Source organism: Argiope bruennichi, chromosome 4 (assembly GCF_947563725.1).
Source record: "Argiope bruennichi chromosome 4, qqArgBrue1.1, whole genome shotgun sequence".
NCBI lineage: Eukaryota > Metazoa > Arthropoda > Arachnida > Araneae > Araneidae > Argiope > Argiope bruennichi.
This window is the reverse complement of record NC_079154.1, coordinates 62,989,015-63,013,521: the sequence shown is the minus strand read 5'-3', so window position 1 is coordinate 63,013,521 and position 24,507 is coordinate 62,989,015. Positions and strand designations below refer to the sequence as shown.

General features: G+C 26.5%; 1 protein-coding gene across 1 annotated transcript; it reads right to left on the bottom strand.

The window, feature by feature from the left end:
- Positions 1–2,647: 2,647 nt before the first annotated feature.
- LOC129966320 (zinc finger protein 436-like) lies at positions 2,648–24,400 on the bottom strand. Its single transcript, XM_056080740.1, has 7 exons — positions 24,199–24,400; positions 22,352–22,582; positions 17,318–17,434; positions 15,411–15,440; positions 4,481–4,704; positions 2,926–2,936; positions 2,648–2,810 (listed from the first exon to the last, which is right to left on the bottom strand). Exons 1-7 carry the CDS (start codon positions 24,398–24,400, stop codon positions 2,648–2,650), a joined length of 978 nt encoding a protein of 325 aa, XP_055936715.1.
- Positions 24,401–24,507: the final 107 nt, after the last annotated feature.

The window sequence follows — 24,507 nt, the reverse complement described above, 5'->3', positions numbered from 1 at the left end:
GTTTATCAAGATCTAACAGTATTAAGATAAGTTATAATTTTAGTTATACTTTCAAACACTACATTTTGCCAGTAAAAATATTAGCCACTGCAGGAAAAAAATAGAGAAATGGACATTAAGATATATAAAATGATACTCCATCTTTTGCTGTAAGAGCGTTAGTCAAAATGATACAATCCTCACTTCAAGTTCATTGCCTTCAAAAATTTTATGCACAAGTTGACTCAAGTTAGATAATGAATTAGTTTTTCTTGAAATTGATACATGAAAAAAGAATGGTCTCATCAATTAATAGTCGAGTGTTCAAGCATATGGTTCTGAATAAAAGATTCTATAATCATAAAAAACTTAAGATACATAAGACAGCTGATGATTCTTTTATCAGTGTGACATAGCATGTGAGTTTTCAAATTGACTTTCTACCGGAAGCCTTTGAAACACACTTGTAAGGTCGTTCACTCGTATGTATTAACATATCACAATGTCTCATCAATTAGTAGTCTAGTGTTCAAGCAGATGATTCGAAAAAGATTCTTTATTCATAAAAATCTTAGGACACATATGACAGCTGATGATTCTTTTATCAATGTGACATAGCATGTGAGTTTTTAAATTGACTTTCTGCCGGAATCCTTTGAAACACAAGTTGCATGTGTAAGGTCGTTCGCCCGTATGTATTAACACATGTCGTTTTACATTAGATGAAAGTGGTGATGTATATTCACAATGTGGACACTTCCAGCGATTGTCAGATGTTTTGTAAAACAAATTATTGCCACTCATTTCTGAAAGAAAAACAAAAGAGGTAAAAACATACATCAGATAAAATTGGTAGTCAGACTTTTTTTTAAAAATTGCCACTGCAATAATAAACAAAAATATTAAAAAAGCAGAAAACATCATGAATACTTACAACAAAAAAATTACAAAAATTTATAATATAAACTTAGATAATAAACAAACATATAAAAAAGAAGAAAATATAAATACTTACAACAAAACAAATTACAAAAATTTATGATATAATTTTAACATGAAAATTCAGCTTTAAAAAAATTGCAAAATTACAATCTTTTAATCACACAAATAATGAAAAGACATTTTTATTTTATTGCAAAAACATTTATTTGCTCTTCATTAATTGAAACAAACATCTTTCAAATTGTAGTATACAAGTCTATATTCCAAACACATTTCAAAACTATGTAAATATTTTTTAGATATTAAAGAATGGTTCACTTCCTTTTTAGTGTAATAGTAAAAAATTAAGTCACACACAAAACTAAACACACTAAAACACACACAAAAAAATCGTCATTTTTTCTTAAAGACATATAAAAAAGACGGTATATCAGAATAATATCGATGTTAAACATACTATTCTGGTTCAGCAAGGATGTTGGTAATATTTAATTTCAATTAAACTGTTTAAATAAAACTTCATGTCCGTGATTCTATCAAACTGTCAAAAAAATAAAGCCGTATTTCTTAAAATGACTTTCATACGTTCTGTTCATTCTGACCATGGACATTTCTAGCGGAGACCAGTTCTATAACATCATAACGCTATTAAAGCTAAAAATATACGGTTCATCTAATTTGTGCGGTATTGCAACTCCAATTTAATCCACCAAAAGAATCCTTCTTCTTTAGCTTTTAAGAATGGAACAAAATAATGCGATTAAATATTTAATGAAACAATGAAAACAATTTGGATTTCAGAACAACAATGTAGTTTATTAAAAAAAAATTAAATAAAAAATATTTTTAAAAAATTGCCGAAATGTAGGAATTAAGCATCATTAAAAAAGTAGTTTCCTAAATTTGGAAACAGTGCGACATATATTTTTATGCAATAATATTTTCGGAACCTATCAGGGGAAAATGCTAAAATGTCGCTTAATGTTTAATTAACAAAAATCCTAGTTAAAATTTCAAAGAAATCGCTTGAAGATGCATATTCTTTGCACACATATATTTATGTTAAATTGGTAGCTATATATCAAACAACATGGCTGCATGTAGAATGCCAACACACATATTCATCTTTATTATTAGCACACACACACACACACACACACACACACACACATATATATATATATATATATAAAGAGAGAGAGAGAGAGAGATGTTTTGAAATTTCACTTATAAAATGGTATGTGCCTCATTTTTAGAGATATAAAACTGTTGTTTTCTAACTTTTTTTAATCATAACACAAGAAATAATCAGAAGTAGTTACTTTCAAGCACTCAACCTTTATATCATAAACAAATGATATATTTCCAAATCTAAGTATCATAAGGATAGATCTTGTATTAATTTAACATAATACAAAACAATATATTTTAAATTAAAAGAAAAATGCATGGCTTAAGTATTGATTATTGCATATTCTTTGGATCGCTGCAAAAGTACAGTGTTAATTATTCTTGTTCCAACCATGGCGGTACTATAGAAATAAAATATTGGAACATTTATTTAACTCTTACTCATTGATAAAAAGGTTCCACCTTCTCATCAATTATTTGGAGGGGAAGTAATAATAAGTCACAGCAATCATTTATTCTGGTTCTGCCATTGAATTTATGCACAATAAAAATATTCTAAATATATAGAAGCACCAGGAAATTGACAGACTTTCTTTCATATATCCCCTCCTTCATAATGAACAATCATGTGTACTTGAAGACTGTCTTTACGAGCAAAACTTCTACTGCAAAGTTCACATCTGTGTGGCTTTTCTCCAGTATGTCGTAATACATGCCTATTCATAGAAGACTTTTTACCACAAGTGTAACCACAAAAGCTGCAACAATGAAGTTTCATTTTTGCTCCTAAGGAATAATATAAAAGTTGTAAATGTAAAATTATAAATAAATAAAATATTATAAAGCAAAATGCAAAAAAATACTAAAACATACATTAAGCTATCCTGTAAAGGACAACGAATTGTATTAGAGTTCATTAGGCAAATGATTATGTTACAAAAAAATTGTTGTAAATGTTATTTCATTAAATAATTCATGCGAAGATAGAAAATATATGTTAAGTACACAAAATTGAGCACAGCAATTTTGAGCACAAATTTTCACATCATCAATTTTGTAACAATATTTTTGTGTTTAGTATGACAATGTAAAATATGAAAATGGTAATCAAAATAATGCCCAAACTCTTATTATCATTATAATCGATTAATGTGAAATAAATATTAATAATAAAGGATCATAAAATGTTTAAATCAAATTATCCATATATCAGAATTATTTTTTCCAACTCTCTCAACCCCAATGAAAAGAAATGATAGTAAAATTATTATTGTTTTCCCACAGAAAATATTTACAAATAATACACTGCATACACTTTCCTTTAAATGCAATTTATAATCAATATCATAATATCCCTATATTATTTGGCATTTGATAGTTACAATGCATTGGTTTCTTGTCAAACTAGACAAAATTGCGCCAAAAACTCAGCTAAAGTCCGTCATCTTGGATGGTTACAAGATATTGTAACAAAAGACTTTGTCGGAAAATAAAATTGGCAGGCGAAAAATGTCCCAAAAAATAAACTTTGGTAAAAGAAGAAAATTAATCTTAAATTCAGCCAAATATGCACTCACTATATTCTTATTTTTAAATATACATATATTCAAATCATAATAATTCGATTATGCAAAATATAGCAAGAAAAAGTAAATTATAAGTAAAGAAAGGCTATCATTTCAATATTTAATTATAAAAATGTTTTCAGTGTCATCATCACTAATATTTAGAAAAATATTTGTTTGTGTCTCAGGTGCGAATATAAGAGCTGAAAAGCATGCAGAACTGTCCAATTCATATAACTAGTCAATAAAGATGCAATTTTTTATTTATAATAGAATAAAGATTTTACAGAAGCATCTATTCTGTAAATATAACAATTGTAAGGTTTTAAAAGATAATAAAATTATGCAACTATTTGGGCATACCAGAAAGACAAAGTAATAATTAGAATAAAGCACGAATAGTTATTAAAATATAATCACCCAATGCCTTAAGTCTTTTCTGAGTAGGTAAATCGATGGAGAATTAAATAAACAGGTTATACACATATATTAAAATACAATAGCTTTATTAATATGTAATGAGTCGATTTCGAAATAGTTATATGTAGCAGAAAAACACAAAAGGTGGCTTATTTATGTAAAAAAATTAAATAAAACAGATATTTATTATATATAATCATGATGGTAAAAATTCAACTTCATCTGACAAGATTTTAAAATTTAATTTAATCATTTTTGATTTTACAGAATATCAATTTTTTTTTCAACTGCTGCTATATAAAATCCTTTCGGTATGCACATGCCAGAAAGTACTAAAGAGATGAATTCAAAAGTTCGCCAATGAATTACGATAAACTATTTTGGAAATGCACAATCATGTGGGTCTTCAAAATATCTTTTCGTTTAAAATCTTTTCCACATACATGACATTTAAATGGTCGATTGTCATCGTGTCGCATCATGTGACTATTGAGATGTGCTTTTTGAATAAATTCCTGGCCACAAATAGAGCAACTAAAGGGTCGCTCTCCAGTATGAATCAGCAAATGCCTTTTCATATGACTCTGCCAAGGTGAGACAAAGTTACATTCAGAGCATTGATAAAATTTAGCAGTTCCTCTAACGTCTTTGGAAGTTTCATTAATGCCTGTAAAAAAGAAAAAAAATACGATAATTATTACAGGAAATCATTGAATTATTATTTGTACAATATTTTATAAAAATATGTTCAATATTTCTGCAGTAAATTCATTTTTATTAAATAGTACAAACACTTTTATAATTATCATACTTTCGCATCACCTAAAATAATATTTTTTCAGTTCTCACTCCTTTTATGGAGTAGTTAACCAGAAGAATTGTAAAAATTAATATCAAATGCAGATGATGCAGAAAAATATCATTATATTATGCAATTATTATACACGTCATCACTTTTAAAAATTTAATTTCAATTAACACAAAGAACTCTGCAATACAATATGGCTATTGATGGACATGAAATTATGATTATTCATGATAATAGAAATTATTTTTAAAAAATATTCTACATAAAATAAATTATAAACATGACATACATCGAATATATACAAAACTTTGTTTAGTTTCATTATACATGTACGACGCATAATTAACACCATATGTAGAAGATAGTGCAACAGAATAGTTGTTTGAAATACAATTAATTTCTTGTCTTCGAATGCATTTCAGATGTTCTGGTCACTGTGTCATTTAAATATAAATATTTATTTATTTATTTATTTTGCGAGATTTTTATTTACATTCTTTATGTTTTAAAAAGTCTAAATTAATAATAGTAAAACCCTAAAAAATGTTTGATATTTTGCACCTTATCTCATTTTACACAAATTTTACATTCATGATAATTTCCCTTTCACTTCTGAAAATTTTCCTGCATTTTATTATTAGTTATTGACAATAAATCGATAATTTAAGTTCAGAATGGTAATTCTTGAATAAATAGTAATCAGCATTAAAAACTAATAATTCCTTCGCTCTTTAAAAAATATTTATTTATTTACTCCGAGATTCGGAAGTTCAGATACACATACAACACTTTACTCTACTCATTCAAACAATTTTCCATATTAAATGAAAATACCTATTACTATTCAATTAAGATAACAATTGTGTAATTCCATGCAAAACAGTTCTGAATAATTGATAAAAATAACAAGTCATTTAAAAAATAAATATACAAATTAATATTGCTAAATAAAGAATAGTTTTGACATTCCCCTCAATTAAATTTCGATTTCCTAAAAACAAACTTATCTCCGGAGTGCATAGTTAGAAAAGACAAACATGCTTTTCATAGAACTGAAAAGTGAAAAAAAATAATTGACTGAAAAAAAATCGCTTTCATATGTAAAATTTCCAAATATGCCACATTTGCAAGTTTAATTGTCCTGCAAAAGTTTCATATTTGAAACACACAAGCTATAGTAGTTCTAAAAATATTCTCACCCCTCTTCTTAATAAAAATTATTAAATCAAGAAATATTTCTTTATTTTTCTATATTTTTTTTTTTTCAAATTTATTTATTTACTTCGAGATTTGGAAGTTCAGATACACATACAACACTTTACTCTACTTATTCAAACAATTTTCCATATTAGATGAAAATACCCATTACTCTGTACCCTATGATTCTGTAGCCACAGAAGGCGATATTTTATGTTATTCCGCGATAATAATAAGTGAATCTGGTTACAGCTAGTGCATTTTATTTTTCTCAAAGATTGCCCGAAGTTTGTAACAGAATGCCTCAGAAGCATGTATGTTATTCACATAATTATATGAAGAAATTGTTATCAATATGTTTAGTTTAATAATTCATATGACCCAAAAACCAATAATACAGTTTTAACAGGAATAAAATAAAGAATATAAATTAATTAATTACAAAGAATTTACAAGAAACCACTAAATTTATCAAATTAATGAATCACATCAAATTAATAGAATAATATTTCTGCTGTGTTCAAGCCCATAATTTTTGTAAAATTAAAGAATAAAATATATAAAAAAGCATAACATATCTCAAGAATACAAATTCAAAAAGTAATTTTAATAAATTTTACCACTGGAAATTTATTATTTTTCAAATAATTTTAACTGCAATCACATAATTTGAGCATCACAATATAGAACACAATTTTTTTTAAATCTAAAAAAAATATTAAACAAAAAAAATTAGAAAAGTAATATTCAAAATTCTAAGCCCTTAAACAATTACACAAATTATAAAAAAGTATTAAAATAAACTGACATTTATTATCCTGTAACTGTCATTAAAGAATGAATTAAGTTAAAATAAATTTAAAAATTAAAATTAAAAGTATTTAAAAAAACTTAAGTCTTTGAAAAATGTACATAAATAATATTAACAATACAAAATATCCTTATTACAATGATCAGCAAATAGATCTGTTGGAATGATTTTTAAAAAAAGTTTTTCGTAAATATCAATAAAAAATAAAAGTATTGTATATTGTATTTCTTCTAGACATTCTAGAAGTTTATACCTTAGAGAAAATATCTTGCTCAGATATAGCATCATAGCAAGCATTGAAGTGTCTACAGAAAATATTGTCTACAGAAAATATTGTACTTTTATAAAGTTCATGCCAATGGAGAACTTATGGCTTAATCATGTGCCATTGGAGAAATTTAAGCTTAACTGAATGTCATTGGCAACATTAAGCCGATTTTTACCTATGATTAATATGGTATTTTTAACGATTAATCGTAGGTTGTCATAAACATGACATTTTTGGCAATTTTTTTGGCACATAATCACTGGCATATGGTTAATACAGCAATATAGTCAAAGTAAATGGCATTAAAAAAATCAAAAACATTTTCAGTAATGCTCATGGGGCCAGATAAAATTATTGTTATAAGAAATTGATGAATAAATTCAATAAACAATAACTAGCATTAGAATACACGTAACTGTGCCTCTTTTTATTTGTCTTGAGTGTCAGAGGTTAGACACATATTCAAGGCTCCGTTCAATCTTGCTTCAATTACACAATAATACTACAGTTTAGTTAAGACAACAGTAGTTGTGCAGTTACTTTTTAGATAATAGCTTTCAAAACAGTTATCTAAAAGAATAAATAAGGAAATCATTTCTTTTGTGTAAAACTAATTGCAGAATTAAGAAAATAAAATGATGATGTACTTTCCGTGAATATAAAAATTATTATAAATTTGCAATTATAATAAAATTTCTGAACTGAAGAATTCTGATTGTATTTATTAAACTGTTATAGATTCTTATTAATTATTAATAAATTTTTGTATGGTAAGAAAATAGTATAAACAAGATGATAAAACAATTTAAAGAAAACATATCTTTATTAAACATTAATTACAGCATAAAAATTTATAATAATAGTAATTTCTTCTATATAAATGATATTTTTAATAAGTAAAACAAATATAATAAATTTGTTTCATAAAATATATACTAATGCATTATAGTTACTCCAATTTACATAAGCAATGAAAATTTTAAAATGTAAAAATAAGATCCTAAATTCTGAAATGCACAATCATAAGAAAATTTTAAATATTCAATCAAAGGATGTCGTTTCCATTCAGATGTAAATCAAAAAGTGAAAAAAATTTTTTAAAAATATTCTTTCTTAATAAAACACACACCATATGTTCTAACATTTAATCTTTAAAGATTTCCTTAATACAGTTTAAAAAATATCGAATATAAAATTTGTAATAACAATCCTGTTTTCACATTATTGTACAAAATGGTGCACAGTATTATACAATACTGTGCACACTATTTGATACTTTTCATCGCCTTTGCACAAGAGACTGAGATATATAAAAATATATCATATACTATAATATATTAATTTTGCAAATGCACAATCAAATGAGCTTTTAAATGATGATTCAGTTTAAATCCTTTCCCACAAGTGGGACATACATAAGGTCGATTGTCAGAATGTATCACCATGTGATGTTTCAATGTAGTTGAATGAGCAAAGTCTTGACCACAAACAGAGCAGATAAAAGGACGTTCTCCTGTATGTATTACAATGTGCTGTTTTAAGTTACTTCTCCAAGGTGACAAGTATTCACATTTTTGGCACTGATATAGTTTTGTAGTTCCTTCCATGTTCTTGGAATCTGTTAGAAAATCAATAATGCTAAAATTCTAGAAACCATCAAAACAATCTCAGAAGTAAATTTAAAATGCTTGAAAATGTTTAATATAAATACAAAATAACATTCTAAATATATATATATATATATATATATATATATATATATATATATATATATATATATATATATATATATATATATATATATATATATATATATATATATATATATATATAATGAAGGTTTAACCTATTCTTTACAAGAAGTACAGATGTTATCGCAGCAGCATTTTTACTTTTACTTCGGATAGATATTATAGCAGTAATCATTATGGTTAACAATAAGCAGTATCACTAATAGTCTAATTAATTAGGTGATTATTTTACTCCCTATTTCCACTATCTGCCAATATACAGATAATTTATATGCTAATGAGGAAAAACAAAAGTAATGGCTCCACAGAGCTGAAGAAAATTGCATACATTATTCTTTTTGTGCTTATTTATTTTTTAAGAACATGCGATAAATTTCCAAAAACGCTAATTGATCGATATTGGCACAATCTAAAATTTGCCAAGTAGATCTATTACCCTGGAGGTGTTATTGAGTATTCTAAAAATCTCCAATAAAACCCGGCCACAAAAATATACAAATACCACATTTTTTAATTATTTTAAAAGAGGAGAAAAAATTACTTCCATGTTTCTTCACCAACCTTCCTGTTGCAAATAGTATTTGAATTTTCTTCTATTTTGTATTATAATGCTTAATGGCAACAAAATGTATTTTAAATAAAGTGATCTTGAAGCGAAACAATATACAAATGTAATAGCAAACAAGAGTAAATGAAAAAATATATTTCACAATTTTCAAGTCATGTTAATTTTAATAAATTTTGTATGGCATTAATAAGAGAACTTTCGAATTAATTAGAGTGCATTTTGTCCTACATTAACAGACCAATCAAGTAGTGTAAACAAATAGTTAATTTAATCATTTTGATAATCATATTATATAATTAAAAGAGCTTGAATCATAATAAAAATAATCATGCCAAAATTAAATTGATTTTTGAGAGGAACTAGTCGTATTCTCTCTGCACTGATACAGAATTTAATATATATATATTGCATACGCATTTAAAGCATTTAATAAGCAGAAATCATGTGAATTTCATCAAACTTTTAATAACCAAATATTTTACTTTATATGAAAAGAAATGAGGAAAAATTGAAAAAAATCATTCAGGTAATCATGAGAAAAATTTAAAATAAATTATAAAAAATTCACAAAATAATGATAGAAAATGTTAAAAAATCATAAATATAAAAAAATATATATTTTGAAATGAATAAGGAAATGATTCTTCAAATATTCTTAATTTACCAGTAGAATTTTCAGACTCAAAAATTGTTTTGAACAATAACATTTTAAAAAATTATTATTGGTATAAAATTTAGAGTTTAATTTAAAACTCTAAATTAATAAGCACAACATTAAATAATTATTGCAATTCATAAATGTTTGATTGTTTTTAAAAATCATTTACAAGAAACATACTTCCACTATTAGATATTTTGGACCATGATGTACTTTGAGATTCATTCAATATTCATTATCCTCATCAGATTCACGCATCTGTGGTGAATAGCTTATAAGCCAGTTAACAACTACGCTACCCGAGCAATTGCTTTGGTATCATGATCATGTTACTGGACTGCAAACCATAAGGCCCCAAGTTCTCTCCTCGCTCATCTCAATCCCCCTAAATTAGTGACCCGGACGTGATTTGCGCATCTCAATCCCCCTAAACATCCTTCTCAAATGATGATTCAAATTTAATTACTGAGTATAATCTTATCCACAAAAATCACAACTAAAAGATCATTCTCCAGAATGAAACATTAAGAGTGTTTTCACATGATCTTTTTGAATAAGAATTTTGCCACATAAAGGGCAACTAAATGAACATTTATTATTCTTAAGAGAAGGTTTATTTAGAGCTCACTCTCATGAAGTTTTGCTCTTCATGTTGCATATACATCATATGTGAAAAAAATGCAATTTATTAAGAAAAGAATATGCTATATGATACATCCTAATCAATTCTAATATGCTAACTATTTTTTAAAAATGTACATTAAAAAAAATTCCTTTTTGCACCAGTAATGGTTACCCTAAATTTTTTTCTGGAATAGCAAAGAAAAAATTAACATGGATTTCAAACAAATAAAATATATCTCAAAAACATTACAATAGAAAAAAAAGTAATATTAACAAAAATGTTTAAAAAAATATTATTATTTGCTTTTAAACATATCATAAATAAAACATGTTAAAAATGGATAAATTTTAGAAAAAATAACTTTTGAAATGACCATAAAATAAAATTTCAAGTGTTCTCTGAGAAATATTATTTAGAAAAGAATTTACCAAAACAAAAATTGTTTTGAATTATAAATTACTAAACTCTTAGAGAAACATAATCAGTTATAATGATTTAAAAAAATAAAATCCGTTTTAATTACTTGGGATTTTAAGTTATATTTTTTCACAAAAAATCTTGCAATTGAGCATATATAAATAGAAAAAAATATTTCATTCATGGGAAAATAGAAGGCAAATTTAAGCAGAATTGCTTAATTCTAAATGTCAATAACCACAAAGAAAAAAAACACTCATAATAAATATAAATACAATGAAATATTTAAATTTTTAAAACTGATAATGAATTTAAAAAGCTAAAAGGTAATTAGATAAAATTTTAAAAAATATTTCATTTTAAATAATAATCCAAAATTTTTGAAAAAATGGCGATTTTGGGAATAAATAAACATGTTTCTTCAGATATTAAAATCATAAACATAATACCAGAAATAAATAGATAATTATTACAAGATATTAACATTTATTGGAATTTTACTGCAAAATATACCAGTTATAATACTGGAAATATTCAATAATTAAAATAAAACACTTGACAGAAGGGACAACCTTTTTAAAAACACAAATATATATTAGGTTATCATTATTGCTTGATTTCAATGTTACTTTTCACATAATTAATTTCTCAAAAAAAATGTTTTTGCTAAGAACTGTTTTTAATTCCTTTGCTGTGGAATTTGTGTGTTTAGAGAGATTTCCCCCCACTTTCTTTTTATACAATTCAACTACAAGTTTCTTTTGATGCATAGCATAAGCTCATGCTCATGTACTTCCTTAGGGAAGAGTTGTACCGTGGTCGGTGATGGTCCTTAGGACTCAACCACAGTTCCCGCCAATGTTGCTGATGTGATGGTCCGATCATTCAGATTCTTCCGTGTGTCGGAATAGTCAATTTATGGTTACATAAGCTCATGCATCACAGTCTGAATGGCATCAAACGCCTCTACTTGAAGTGATGACCGAGTTCATGATACAGAAACTCAACTCAATTTTAGATACATGAAAACAAGGGAACACGTCATTCGCCGTTTTTGACACTAATGGAAATTGACAGGAATTTTCAACTTCACCCATCATATATCCACTGACTTGTTTTGATGTGGTTGAAATAAATTGGCAGCAGGATACTTTTCTATCTCCAAGTCCTAAGCACCTCTTTCTGCAATACTAATGACATTAGTCACCAGAAAGGTCTTTCATTAATGTCAAAGACTGATGTCAATGCTTCTGACAAACAGGATCAACTGCCGAAGCTTACTATAAGAGTAAATTAGGGTCTCTTCTGCAATATTCTTGAACATTCATATGTTTTCAATACATTTTCTTAGGATTTCTTCATCACATTCAATCTCGATTCTGGAGCTAACTGGAATGCCTTTTGACACCCCTCTGCCTATAAATACATATTTTGCAGGAAAATAATTTTTTTATGTGACAAACTGCGGATTTTTTTTCTTTTAAAAAAGTGGGGAAAATGAGAAGATTTAGGAAGAAAAAAAAAGAAAAAGAAAACTATGAATCCGCAAAAGTAGCACGTCCCTGTAGACAAGAATAATTTATCTGAATGAAAATAAGGATTTGGCTTTTAAAGCTCTCTTTTAAGAGAAGTTACGATATTCCACAGTCAAGAGTTAATTAACTGTTTTGATATTATCAATGAAAAAAAAGATATAGACAAATATGCAAATAATAAATAGTTAGGATAAATAAAGGAAAAAGAAAACAGCCAGTTTAGGAAGTGAAACAGAAAACAATAAATAGAATAACAATAAAATGAAACCAGGATAGCTTCCAAATTATAAATGTTAGAATAAACAATAAAATAAGATATCAGCTTACTGTGTTAAAATTAGCAGTTGCACTGCTAATTTTACGTTAAGGAAATAATTAAATTACAAAGAAATAATTCATTAACGTTAAGGAAATAATTAAATTACGTTAAGGAAATAATTAAATTACGTTAAGGAAATAATTAATTAACGTTAAGGAAATAATTAAAACAGTCTAAAATGAAATAAATTTTTTATATTATTCCACCTTTTAGGTATGTAATATGGATATTGAATGAGATTAAAATCCAACAATTTATTTCTAAGATATTCAATCACTGTAAATTCCTTTTTATTCAAACAATAAACAAGTTAATTTTAAAGTTAGATTTAATTTTTAATTAAATCTATTTAAAATTATGTAAAAACAGACAAGCTAAAGAATGTTTATGTGTTCTTTAATGATTCAAAATATTTTATCTTGCATTATTCTAGTTATTAATTGAAAGCAGATGCAAAGCTATTACAATAATGTAATTTTTCATAATAATTAAATATTAACAGATTTTTAAATTTTCCCTAATAATCAGTAAAATCTGACTTTTTAAGTTAAATTAAAGATGTGAAGCAAAAAAATAATACTATCTCCTTTGTTTTCAATCTTATTATCTGATGGGGAAGGGGGGGGGGCAATTAAAAAAATTATTATTCTGAAATAAAATTTTATTTAAATCTCACCAATAGATAACTTTGTGGATTCCAGACTCCTCAAAATCATTAAGGTTTTCTCTTAGTTTAAGTTCTATTTTGTTATTTAAAAGAATTTTGCTAATGTCGTAAATGCACAACCATATGATCTTTCAAGTGATTTTTTCGCTTAAATCCTTTTCCACAAACAAGACATTGATAAGGCCGCTCATCAGAATGCAAGCTCACATGTTTCGTCAAATGTGACTTTTGTGTGAAGTCTTTTCCCCACATAGGACAGATGAAAGGATGCTCTCAGTATGAATCAACATATGACAATATAAATGGGCTTTCTGCACGAAAACTTGACCACATACAGAGCATCTAAATGGATACTCTCCGATGTGTGGTAAAATATGGTGCTTTACATTTGTTAGATTTGTGAATGAATAATCACAATAAGAACATTTATGAAGCTTTCGTTATAATGTCTTGTTTACATAAGAATTCTTCATATCTGGAAAGAAATTGGTTTAATTAGATAACAAAAATATAAAAGAGCTTCCACGGAAGTACATAGTATTAATAAGAACAAAGTATCTTTTCTGTGAAAAGTACGGGCATTTAAAAAATATCTAATTTAGCCCCTCGCAACGCATCTTTTTTTTTTCTTTTTAATTTTCAGCAGTAATTGTGTAAATTTTTATAAATGACAACAAGACATGTAAAAGAAAAAAATAATAAAATTATTTTTAATTAAAATTAAAATAATTTTGAATGCTTTAACTTGCAATACCTTTATCAAAATCTTATATCTTTACCAATGTTAAAACTAAAACATTTTGCACAATATTTTATCATATTTTAAGTAAAAAAATATAATTTGTAAATAATTTTAATAAGTTAATAACTAATTATTTAAATGAAAATATAAGTGACATATACTGTATAATGCAGGGTTAAAATATAGTGTCAATTCATTATAATAAATATTTTTAAAAATTGAAGAAATTTAACAAAAATAACAACCAAAATTCTAATATTAAAACACATCATACATCTGATCACTATTATTTACTTAAAAAATATGTATTTGGAAACACGCAATGACGTACAGTTTACTACTTTTTTTCTGTTTTTGTTCTTTATAGAATGAGCTTCTTGATTTGAAAGTAGTTTATTATTATACAAACATTTTTTATTTAATAAATGCATCTATTTCCTTGAAGTTTTGTCTGAAATCCACTTCTTATCTTGACAGAAAAATAATTATCAAATATGTTTTCAGCAACAATAAAATATGAAACTGAATTAAAAAAGAAGCTTAACATAGGCATAACTCAGATTTTTCAAGCAAACTTTTAGCATAAATAGTAAGCTTATGGCAAGCATTTAAAAACTACAAAGTGATATTAAACTAATTTTATCAAGGAAATTTTTTTTAAGATGAACCAATATAGTTTTAATTTTTGCCTTATAAGGTTTTCAATCAATAAAAGCGCTTAAATTAAAATATAAATAAATAAAATAAAGATGAATAAAAAAATGAACAATGTTCATTACTGAGAATGTTTTTTCAAACAAAATATACATCTCCATAGCATATTAAACACAGTAAAATTCAAAAATGTTTTTTTAAGTCAAACGATGAAATTAAATATGTAAAGAAATTCTGATTACAAACTGCAACTACAATTTTATTTATAAATAAATCCTCAAGTAAGCTTTTGAATCCTTTTCCAATTTGAATCCTTTAGATTACAATTCTTGTAAATCCATCAGTTGAAATACCTTTTAATACAAGAACTTGAAGCTGATTACCTGAAAAAAGTTATTGATAAAAGTTATAAAAACAATGGAAAATCGTTGTGAATAAATCAATGTATATATTTCCAGATAATTCACCCAAATAACCTTGGTAATAAGCACAACATATGAAGGACCATTTTTCTTCAGATTATTAAGAATCAAATTTTCGAATTAAGTTTATGCTCTATGTTTATTAAGCATAATTATTCAACTAAATATAACATTCAACATAATTATAATATATATGTATAATGATATCTCTTAATTCTAAATTAAATCCTAATTAATTTCTTAATTTTTATCGTAATCCAGCTTATATTATAGTTCTAATATGTTTTCTTATTTCCTGATCTAATTCCACTTCTATTTTATTTAAATAATTTAACACAAGCTCTAAAATCACTGAAACCGACAAGTTCCCACACTCCGAGTGAAGGGATAAAAATTTGTCGATCTAACACATTCTTTTAAAAGATCCTTATAATTCTCTTACCTAAATCGACACATGTAAATAAATCCCGATCAAAATCTCCCTGTATTTCATCAAGAAGATAAATATTTAGCTGGCTCTTTTTTCTTTTGTCGTTCGATGAAGTGACGTACCTCGTCGTTATTTGCTTGTACATAAATTATGCCACCCGGGATGGAATAAACCGAAGTTTAAAATTCAAAAGTGTCTCCTTTCTCTTCGGCCTCTGCCGATAATATATATATATAATATTATATTGAATGTTTTGGTGGAAATAGAAAAATGTTTAATTAATACAGTAAAAGATAATTAAAAAAAAAAGAACACTTTTTCTATAACTATATTCACACTGAAATATTTCGAAGTGGAAAAAAATGTTATGATCAGAATTAAGAAATAATATATTTTAATGTTCAGTGCGATAAAATAGTATATATAGATATGTATATTACAATTCAAAGGTAATAAAGAATGAAAAAATATTAGTTTTAAAATGTATAAATTTAGAAACTTTTGATTAAGGAAGATCAATTCTTATTTCTGTGTATATCATTTACAGAATAAAATTGGATATCAGTAAATTTAATTTTACAAACAAACACTGCTGCTTAGAAAATAAATAAAAAGACTTTTGACTCAAAGTAATTGTTTATTAAAATATTTCAGTTACATTAATTAAGGACGTTAATTACATTAAGTAATGATGTACAATAGCAATAAAAGGTATTAAAAAAGATTCATCAATGTTATCATAAGCATAAAGAATTTAAATGAATTTTTTTTTTAATGACTTAATGACTTTTGTGAATGACTTAAGATCCTAGCAAGTACATAGAGTAAAAATAAATAATTAGATTTTACGTCCGAAATTATAAAAAGATAAAAATAAAATATTATTTTCAAAATAAAGATTTTTACACTTGCAATCTAAAGTTTTGATTTTTTTAAAATAAAATTACATAAAAGATAAAAATACAAAGTTTGCATTGTTAAATTTCAAGCCCTTCCCAAAACAATTAAGTTTCCTCATCAAAATAATCAAAGCAAGTAATAAAAAAACTAAATACTAGTAATAAATAACTAAATAACAGATGGATAGCTACAGACATTCAATGAAATGCAATTGAAGGTCAATATTTTTTAAAATGTCCAATGTTAAAAAAAGCCACAACATGACTATAAAAAATGCTTTAATGTGAACAAATAAACAAAATAAATTTAAATAATGTGTATATTATAAGGAACTAATTTCTAAAATGTATAATCAGATGAGTTTTCAAAGTCCCTTTCAATTTAAACAGCTTCCCACAAATATGGCATCTATGAGGACGTTCATCAGAATGAACTTTCATGTGTGATACCAGGTAATCCTTTCGAGCAAAGTTTTGACCACAAGTAGGACAACTAAATGGGCGCTCACCAGTGTGAGTCATAATATGATGTTTCACATTAGTCAAAATTGGGGATGAGTAATCACAAAAGGAGCATTTATGAACTTTAATACTTTCTTTCTTGCGTCTAAAATAATCTTCTTCATCTGGAACAAAAGGAAAAGTGCAAATAATTAATAGTAACAAGAATATAAGAAAATAAAATAGCACAATGAAAAACAACATTAATGCCCAAAGCAATTACCTTTTTAAATGCCAAAAGTAATTACAATACATAATAATATATTTCAATAAGATTTTTAAACAAAGTCATCCTGCAAAGATCATTTTAATAGCAATAAAAGCAAAAACAAAACAGAACAAAATGTAAAAATATAAACAAATGTCAAAAATTACAGCAATTCAAACCATTATTAAAATACTTAAATACATCCAATATTCCCAATAATCTCTAGTTACTATTGAAATTCTTCCTATTTCTAGAATCCAAAATTCCACCGTAAAAAAAGTAAAACAAAAGAATACTTTAGATCACAAACCATTTATTTTTAAAACACTGGATCACAAAAATGGTAAGAGAAAACACATATCCATTAATATGGAAATAAACATTTTTTAAATGAAATTAACATTTATAAAACCATTTCCAATATATACATTTGCATAAGCAAAATTTTATCTTTTTTACATAAAATCATTCCCAAAAACTTCTTACACTTGGAAAGCATTTTAAAAGCATATCACATTTAGTACAGAAAGTCTGACAAAATGCCTTTTAATTTTTAATTTCTTTATTTCACTCACCTCCCTTTTGAGATAGAATGTTTCAGCAAACCTGCTACAACAAAACAACAGTCTGACGTATAACACATATTATAACATTTCTTTGTTGTTTCTTCAGAAAAGGGTTTACAAATATAATATTTGTGAGGATATTTTCTAATGTAAACATTCCAATGACTCTTCAAACTGAATTTCTAATAAAAGTTTTTATCAAATTAATTCAATACATTTTTTAATGATTGACATAGAAATTTTAACAAAATATATAGAATTTTATAGTTCATTTTGGTCGCATTTCAAAACAACAACAAAAAAGGAAACAATACTTGACAAGGAAATAATAAACAATTTTAGTGTAATAAAATCTACTCATTCTTAAACGAAGCATATAGAAATAAATGTTCTTTTACCAAATGTTATAAAAATAAAAGAAAAACAATTTTAATAGGACTTCAAAATATCTATTTTCATTATTAAATATGCCACATTATTACAAGATTTCAGTGAGAGAAATTCGAGATAAAGGAAAAAAAAATTATTTTTTTTTCATCATCCTTTAAAGGACATTTTACAAAAGTTGAAAATAAAATTGAATTATATAATCATGCCTTTTATGAAATATATACATTTAAATTACTGCTTGTATTTACAACAAAATGAAGTTTTCAAAGACAGAATAGCCAGGAATCATTAAAAGTAACCAAATTAGAACTACACAGAATTTTTTTTAAAAAATGCTTCTGTATAGTAAAGCACATTTTAATCACATACAACGTAAAATATCCAAATTATAATTATACTATTACAGCAAAAATTACGCAAACTTTTCACTCTTTCTAAAAATTGGAAGAAGGAATTATAACCTTCTCTACATAGGAATACTCCTCATCAAAATGTTCTAATAATAATAAAATCAAATAAAACAAAAAAGTGAATATATATATATATATATATATATATATATATATATATATATATATATATATATATATATATATATATATATATATATATATTAGAGGCAAAAAGTTTTTGAAAATATTGAACAATAAATTATTGTTCAAAATTTCTAATCTAATGGTTACAGAAAAATGCTTTTATCTACATTTACAGGGTTGCCACTCAAATCTGGAAAAAAAAAAAAAAAAAACTCCCTGTGGGTTCCCAGTAAGTGCAATTAAAATACGAGAAAATGCGCAAATAGCACTCATTGCTATACTCTGTTTCACCCTAACTTGGCAGTAGTGTATATTCTAGGCAAGCCGAATCGCAGTCGTTGTCAGGGGAACTGGGTTACTTTAAAGTACAAAGTTACTAGAAATGCAGATCGCTGGCGAAACTTTATCTCGCAAATTTTTCGCCAAATAGTAAATATTTATTTTCTTTATTATATTATCACTTTATCGGATAATTAATTGTTTCCTTATTTTCATCATTTTTTCAATATTATTGATACATTATTTTAATAAATCATTAATGTTATTTCATTTCGTTTCATCGTTTCTCAAAAGAAAGCCCTAAATCTTTCAATATTCTGTAAAGCTTAGTTCGGCTAATGTTTTTCGAAAAGATATTTGTATCATCGTTCACATCTTTTAAAACTTGAAACTTTATCTAATGTTGGGATCTCATTTCTACTAAAAAATGCATGGATTTTTCGTCAAATACAGGATAATGTAAAATTATCATATTTTACAAGACCTGAATGTTTACCTACTGAGCCAGGTCGCTTCTTTCCAGGGATACTTAAAGGACTGGATGCCTTTATTTCTTTTTTCAAAAGGAAAACTGTTCATTGCGAAACACCTGTAAGGTGCGAAACTTTATCGACGATTTGATTGATAGAATCTTGAGGGTTTTCTCGGAGTCGAGAATAAACATTTAATATGTTTCTGCATGCTGCACTTTTTGTTGGTTTTACTCGTCTTGAAGGTGTGCACAGCGTAGTCGGTGATAACACTTTCTCTTTTTCAGACATTTTAGAAGTGAATAAAATGACGAATCGAATAAATATTCAACAATGAAAACTAATAACTACTAATGTGATTAACAGTATCAAAAATATCAGCTGGTAAAAAAGCGAGAATAAAAAAGTAGGAAAGATGATAACGGTTGCGAACTGAATGAAACTGAGTTGGCGGAGACGTAAAAGAAAAGCGCGCCAAATATTTGACCTTGAAGACCGGTTCTAGCCAAAGTGGAATCTTTTAGTTTTATTCGTTCGCTTTATTTACAAAATACTTAACAGATAAGCACTTCTAACTTGAGAATAATTTTAAATACATACTGATAAAAAAAGGATTTATGTAATTTATGATATTATTTGATAAATTTCCGCGCATTTTAAGTATTTTAAAGTCGGAATTGATGGGGAACTCTTTCCCAACGCGGAGCGTCACATTTTCTGCCTTTTACAATACTGCCAAGTTAGGGTGAAACAGAGTATAGTTATAATTGAATATGGTTTGATGGAGTGGAAAAAGCATAGAAAGGAAACATTAATTTAACACTATTTGAAATAATAGCATATTAAAAGAAAGTTTTTATATTTGCATACAGGGGAAAAGAATTTATCTTTATTTGTTATCTAGAATTTAGCTAAACAAAATTTATATATTAGGGAGTTAATTATTATATTAAGGGAGTTAAGTATACTCCTTAATTTATATATTACGGGAGTTAAGGAAAGTATTAAATGAGTGGATATGCTTCTTTAATGCTCTTTAACTGTAAATCACATAAAATTAAGGACTCAAATGAAATAAAACATGAAACATTTTTGTTATCATGATACAAATCATTCAATGAATAAAAAAAAACGTTACAAAGCAAGATTGCTTTATTATTATTATTTATCCATTTTTGACAATTCATGAATTTGGACATCAATTTCTGCAAATTTTTCAGCCATCAGTTTTATGGAGCTAATCATTAACAAATAAAGTACGACATTTTTCTATGGCCCAACGTACATTTTTTAGCTATCTGACTTTCAGTGAAGATGTGTGAAAATATTTCCTATATATCATTGAATGCATTAAAGGAAGAATGTGATGCAAAAAGTTTTAATACCCATAAAAATTCAGCTTTAAATGATTGAGCTTCAACTAAAAAGATTGAAATCGGTTTATTTTCGGACATTAAATTTGACGTTTTCGTATTTGGCATGTCATCTTTTCCTGTATTCCTCTTGAGTCAAATTCCGACGGTCTACCTTACGGATATGGTCGTAAATCTGCCGTCTAACCTATTGTATCTGCTTGCGGATGTCGATCGGGAACTCCCCGCAAACTGTTAGTAAAATGAACGGACATCAAAGAACCCCGAAAAAACAAAAAGGAAGGAAAAGAAGGCAAAATGTGCCGTACTCAAGGCGCGCACGAGCCATCGGCTTTAGATATCCAATCGGCTAAGTCCAACATCCATGATGACGCTTTTGAACTGGCACGCAGTCTTATATGTTTTCCTCTTTTAACACGACTTTTAATTCCCTGTTTTTCAATATTACTTAGGCTTATTATAACCTTACAAAGCGAGCAGTACGAAATAAATGGATTTCGAGGAACTTCCCGAGCCTATTCATCAAAATCTTGGTTGATGTTTTTATCCATCCAATCTGCATTAAATGTGTTTTGAGCAGCTCATTGTTTTTAAAAAATTCTCTAATTCATTTTAAATAAGCTCACAGATTCTCAAATAATAAACAAACCATTAAAAAACTCAAGTGTGATAGACTTAACACCACCACGCTGTTCTTATTCCCGCCAGAGAAATGTATACTATTCTCTCACGCAGCCACAAAAGTCTCACACATGCTCATTAGCTGCAATTCGAGAATCTTACGGAAAAGAACTGTATCGCAAATCGAAACTGGATTGATGTATACAGAAAAAAAGGGGAGACATTAGTAAAATAGTGAGTTTCCGCATTACAGAATAAAGAATGATATTGTATTGTTTTTGGAAGCTATAACAACGACCTTTTATTCTTGCAATCTTGAGAGATTGCCATTTTTTAGATTGGAAAAAAAAATAACTAATAAACCTAAAATTCTCGGTATTTTCCTAGTTTTTATGAAAATTTTCAAATTTTCCTGCATTTCACCTGTTTTTACAGACGATTTTCAAATTTTCTGTGTTTTCCCGGTTTTCCTGGGAGCGTGGCAACCCTGATTTACAAAGAAAAAAGTTTAAATAAAAGTAACACCACAATTAACTAATTTCGTAAATGCAAGACCATATGACTTTTTAAATTTCCTTTTGTTTTGAATAGTTTCTTACAAATTTGGCATTTATGAGGTCGTTCACCAGAGTGCACTCCTCTCATATGAGATACAAGAGAATCCTTTCGAGCAAAGTTTTGACCACAAGTAGAACAACTAAATGGGCGTTCACCAGTGTGAGTCATAATATGATGTTTCACATTAGTCAAAATTGGGGATGAGTAATCACAAAAGGAGCATTTATGGACTTTAATACTTTCTTTCCTGCGTCTAAAATTATCTTCTACATCTGGAACAAAAGGAAAAGTACAAATAATTAATAGTAACAAGAATGAAAGAAAAGAAAATAGCACGATGAAAAACAACATTAATGCTCAAAGCAATTACAATGGTAAATGCCAAAAGTAATTACAATACCTCATAATATATTTCAACATGATTTTTAAATAAAGTGATCCTGCAAAGCTCATTTTACTAGCAATAAAAGTAAAAACAAAAACAAAAAAATATGAAAATATAAACAAATGTCAAAAGTGCAACAGGGCATACCATTATTAAATACATACAATATTCCCAATAATCTCTGGTTGCTGCCGAAATTCTTCCTACTTCTGGAATCCAAAATGCCATTGTAAAAAAAAGAATACTTTAGAGTATAAACCATTTATTTTTAAAACACTGGATCACAAGCATGGTAAGAGAAAAGACAATTTGTCCATTAATATGGGAACAAAAAGTTTGTAAATGATATTAACATATAAAAAAAATATTTTCCTGTATATGCATTTACATTAGCATACGTTTATATTTTATATAAAATCATATCCAAAAACCTGTTATACTGGAAAGTATTTTAGTAGCATATTACACTTCTACAGAAAAAAAAAAGGCATTTTACTTTTTTTTTTTTTTTTTTTTTTTTTTTTTAGTTTTTGAGATGGAGTGTCTCAGCAAACCAAAACAACAAAAGAGTAAGGTATATAACAAATATTATAACAGTTCAGTGTTGTTTCTACTAAACATCAGTGATTCTTCAGAATAAATTTCTTCTTTAATGATTCTTCAGATAAAAGTTTTTATCAAACTAAAACAGGATATTTTTTGAGAACTGACATACAAATCTTTAAAAAAACATAGCATTTTATAGTTCATTTTCATTTGCATTTCAAAACAATATCAAAGAAGAAAATAATACTTGACAAGGAAATAATGAAAAATTCTAGTGCAATAAGACATACTCATTCTTAAATAAAGAATATGGAAATAAATTTTGCTTTACCAAAATTTATAAAAAGAAAAAGTAAAACAATGATTAATAGGACTTTATATTATGTATTTTCCCTAGTAGAAATGCCACAATATTATAAGATTTCAAGACATTGGATACAAAAATTTTTTTTTAAAAAATTATAATTTTTTAAAAGACATTTTACACAGGTTAAATTGAATTATATAATTATGATTTTTATGATATGTGTACTTTCAAATTGCTGCTTATATTTACAGTAAAGTGAAGTTTTCAAGGACAAAGACATTAAAAGTAACCAAATTAGAATTAAACAGAAATTTCTTTAAAATACATTTATATAGTAAAGCAAATTTCAATCATAAACAGGGTAAAATAATCAAATTATCTAGGTAACTATGTATAAAGATATTTCTCATCAAAATATTTTCAAATGATAAAAAAATGCAAATAATCCAAAAAAAGTTAAATAAACACACACACCATACGACATTTTAAAGTTCCTTTTGTTTTTAATAGCTTCAATAAAGTGAAATTTTCAGACAGAAAAGATAGGAATCATTAAAAGTTACCAAATTAAAACTAAACAGAAAACTAATTTCGTAAATGCACGAACATATGACTTTTTAAAGTTCCTTTTGTTTTGAATAACTTCTTACATATTTGGCATTTATGAGGTCGTTCATCAGAGTGCACTGTCATATGAGATACAAGAGAATCCTTTCGCACAAAGTTCTGGCCACAAACAGAACAACTGAAAGGGCGCTCACCAATGTGCGATCTAATGTGACGCTTCATGTTAGTTGCAATTGGTGACGAATAATCACAATAGGAGCATGTGTGAACTCTTAAACTACCCATCTTGCTGCTACAATAATCTTTTATGCCTGAAATAAATCAAACAAAGCTAATTTTAAAAAACACTTTAAAACATAATATATTACCATAAAAGTGTTATCTTATAAACA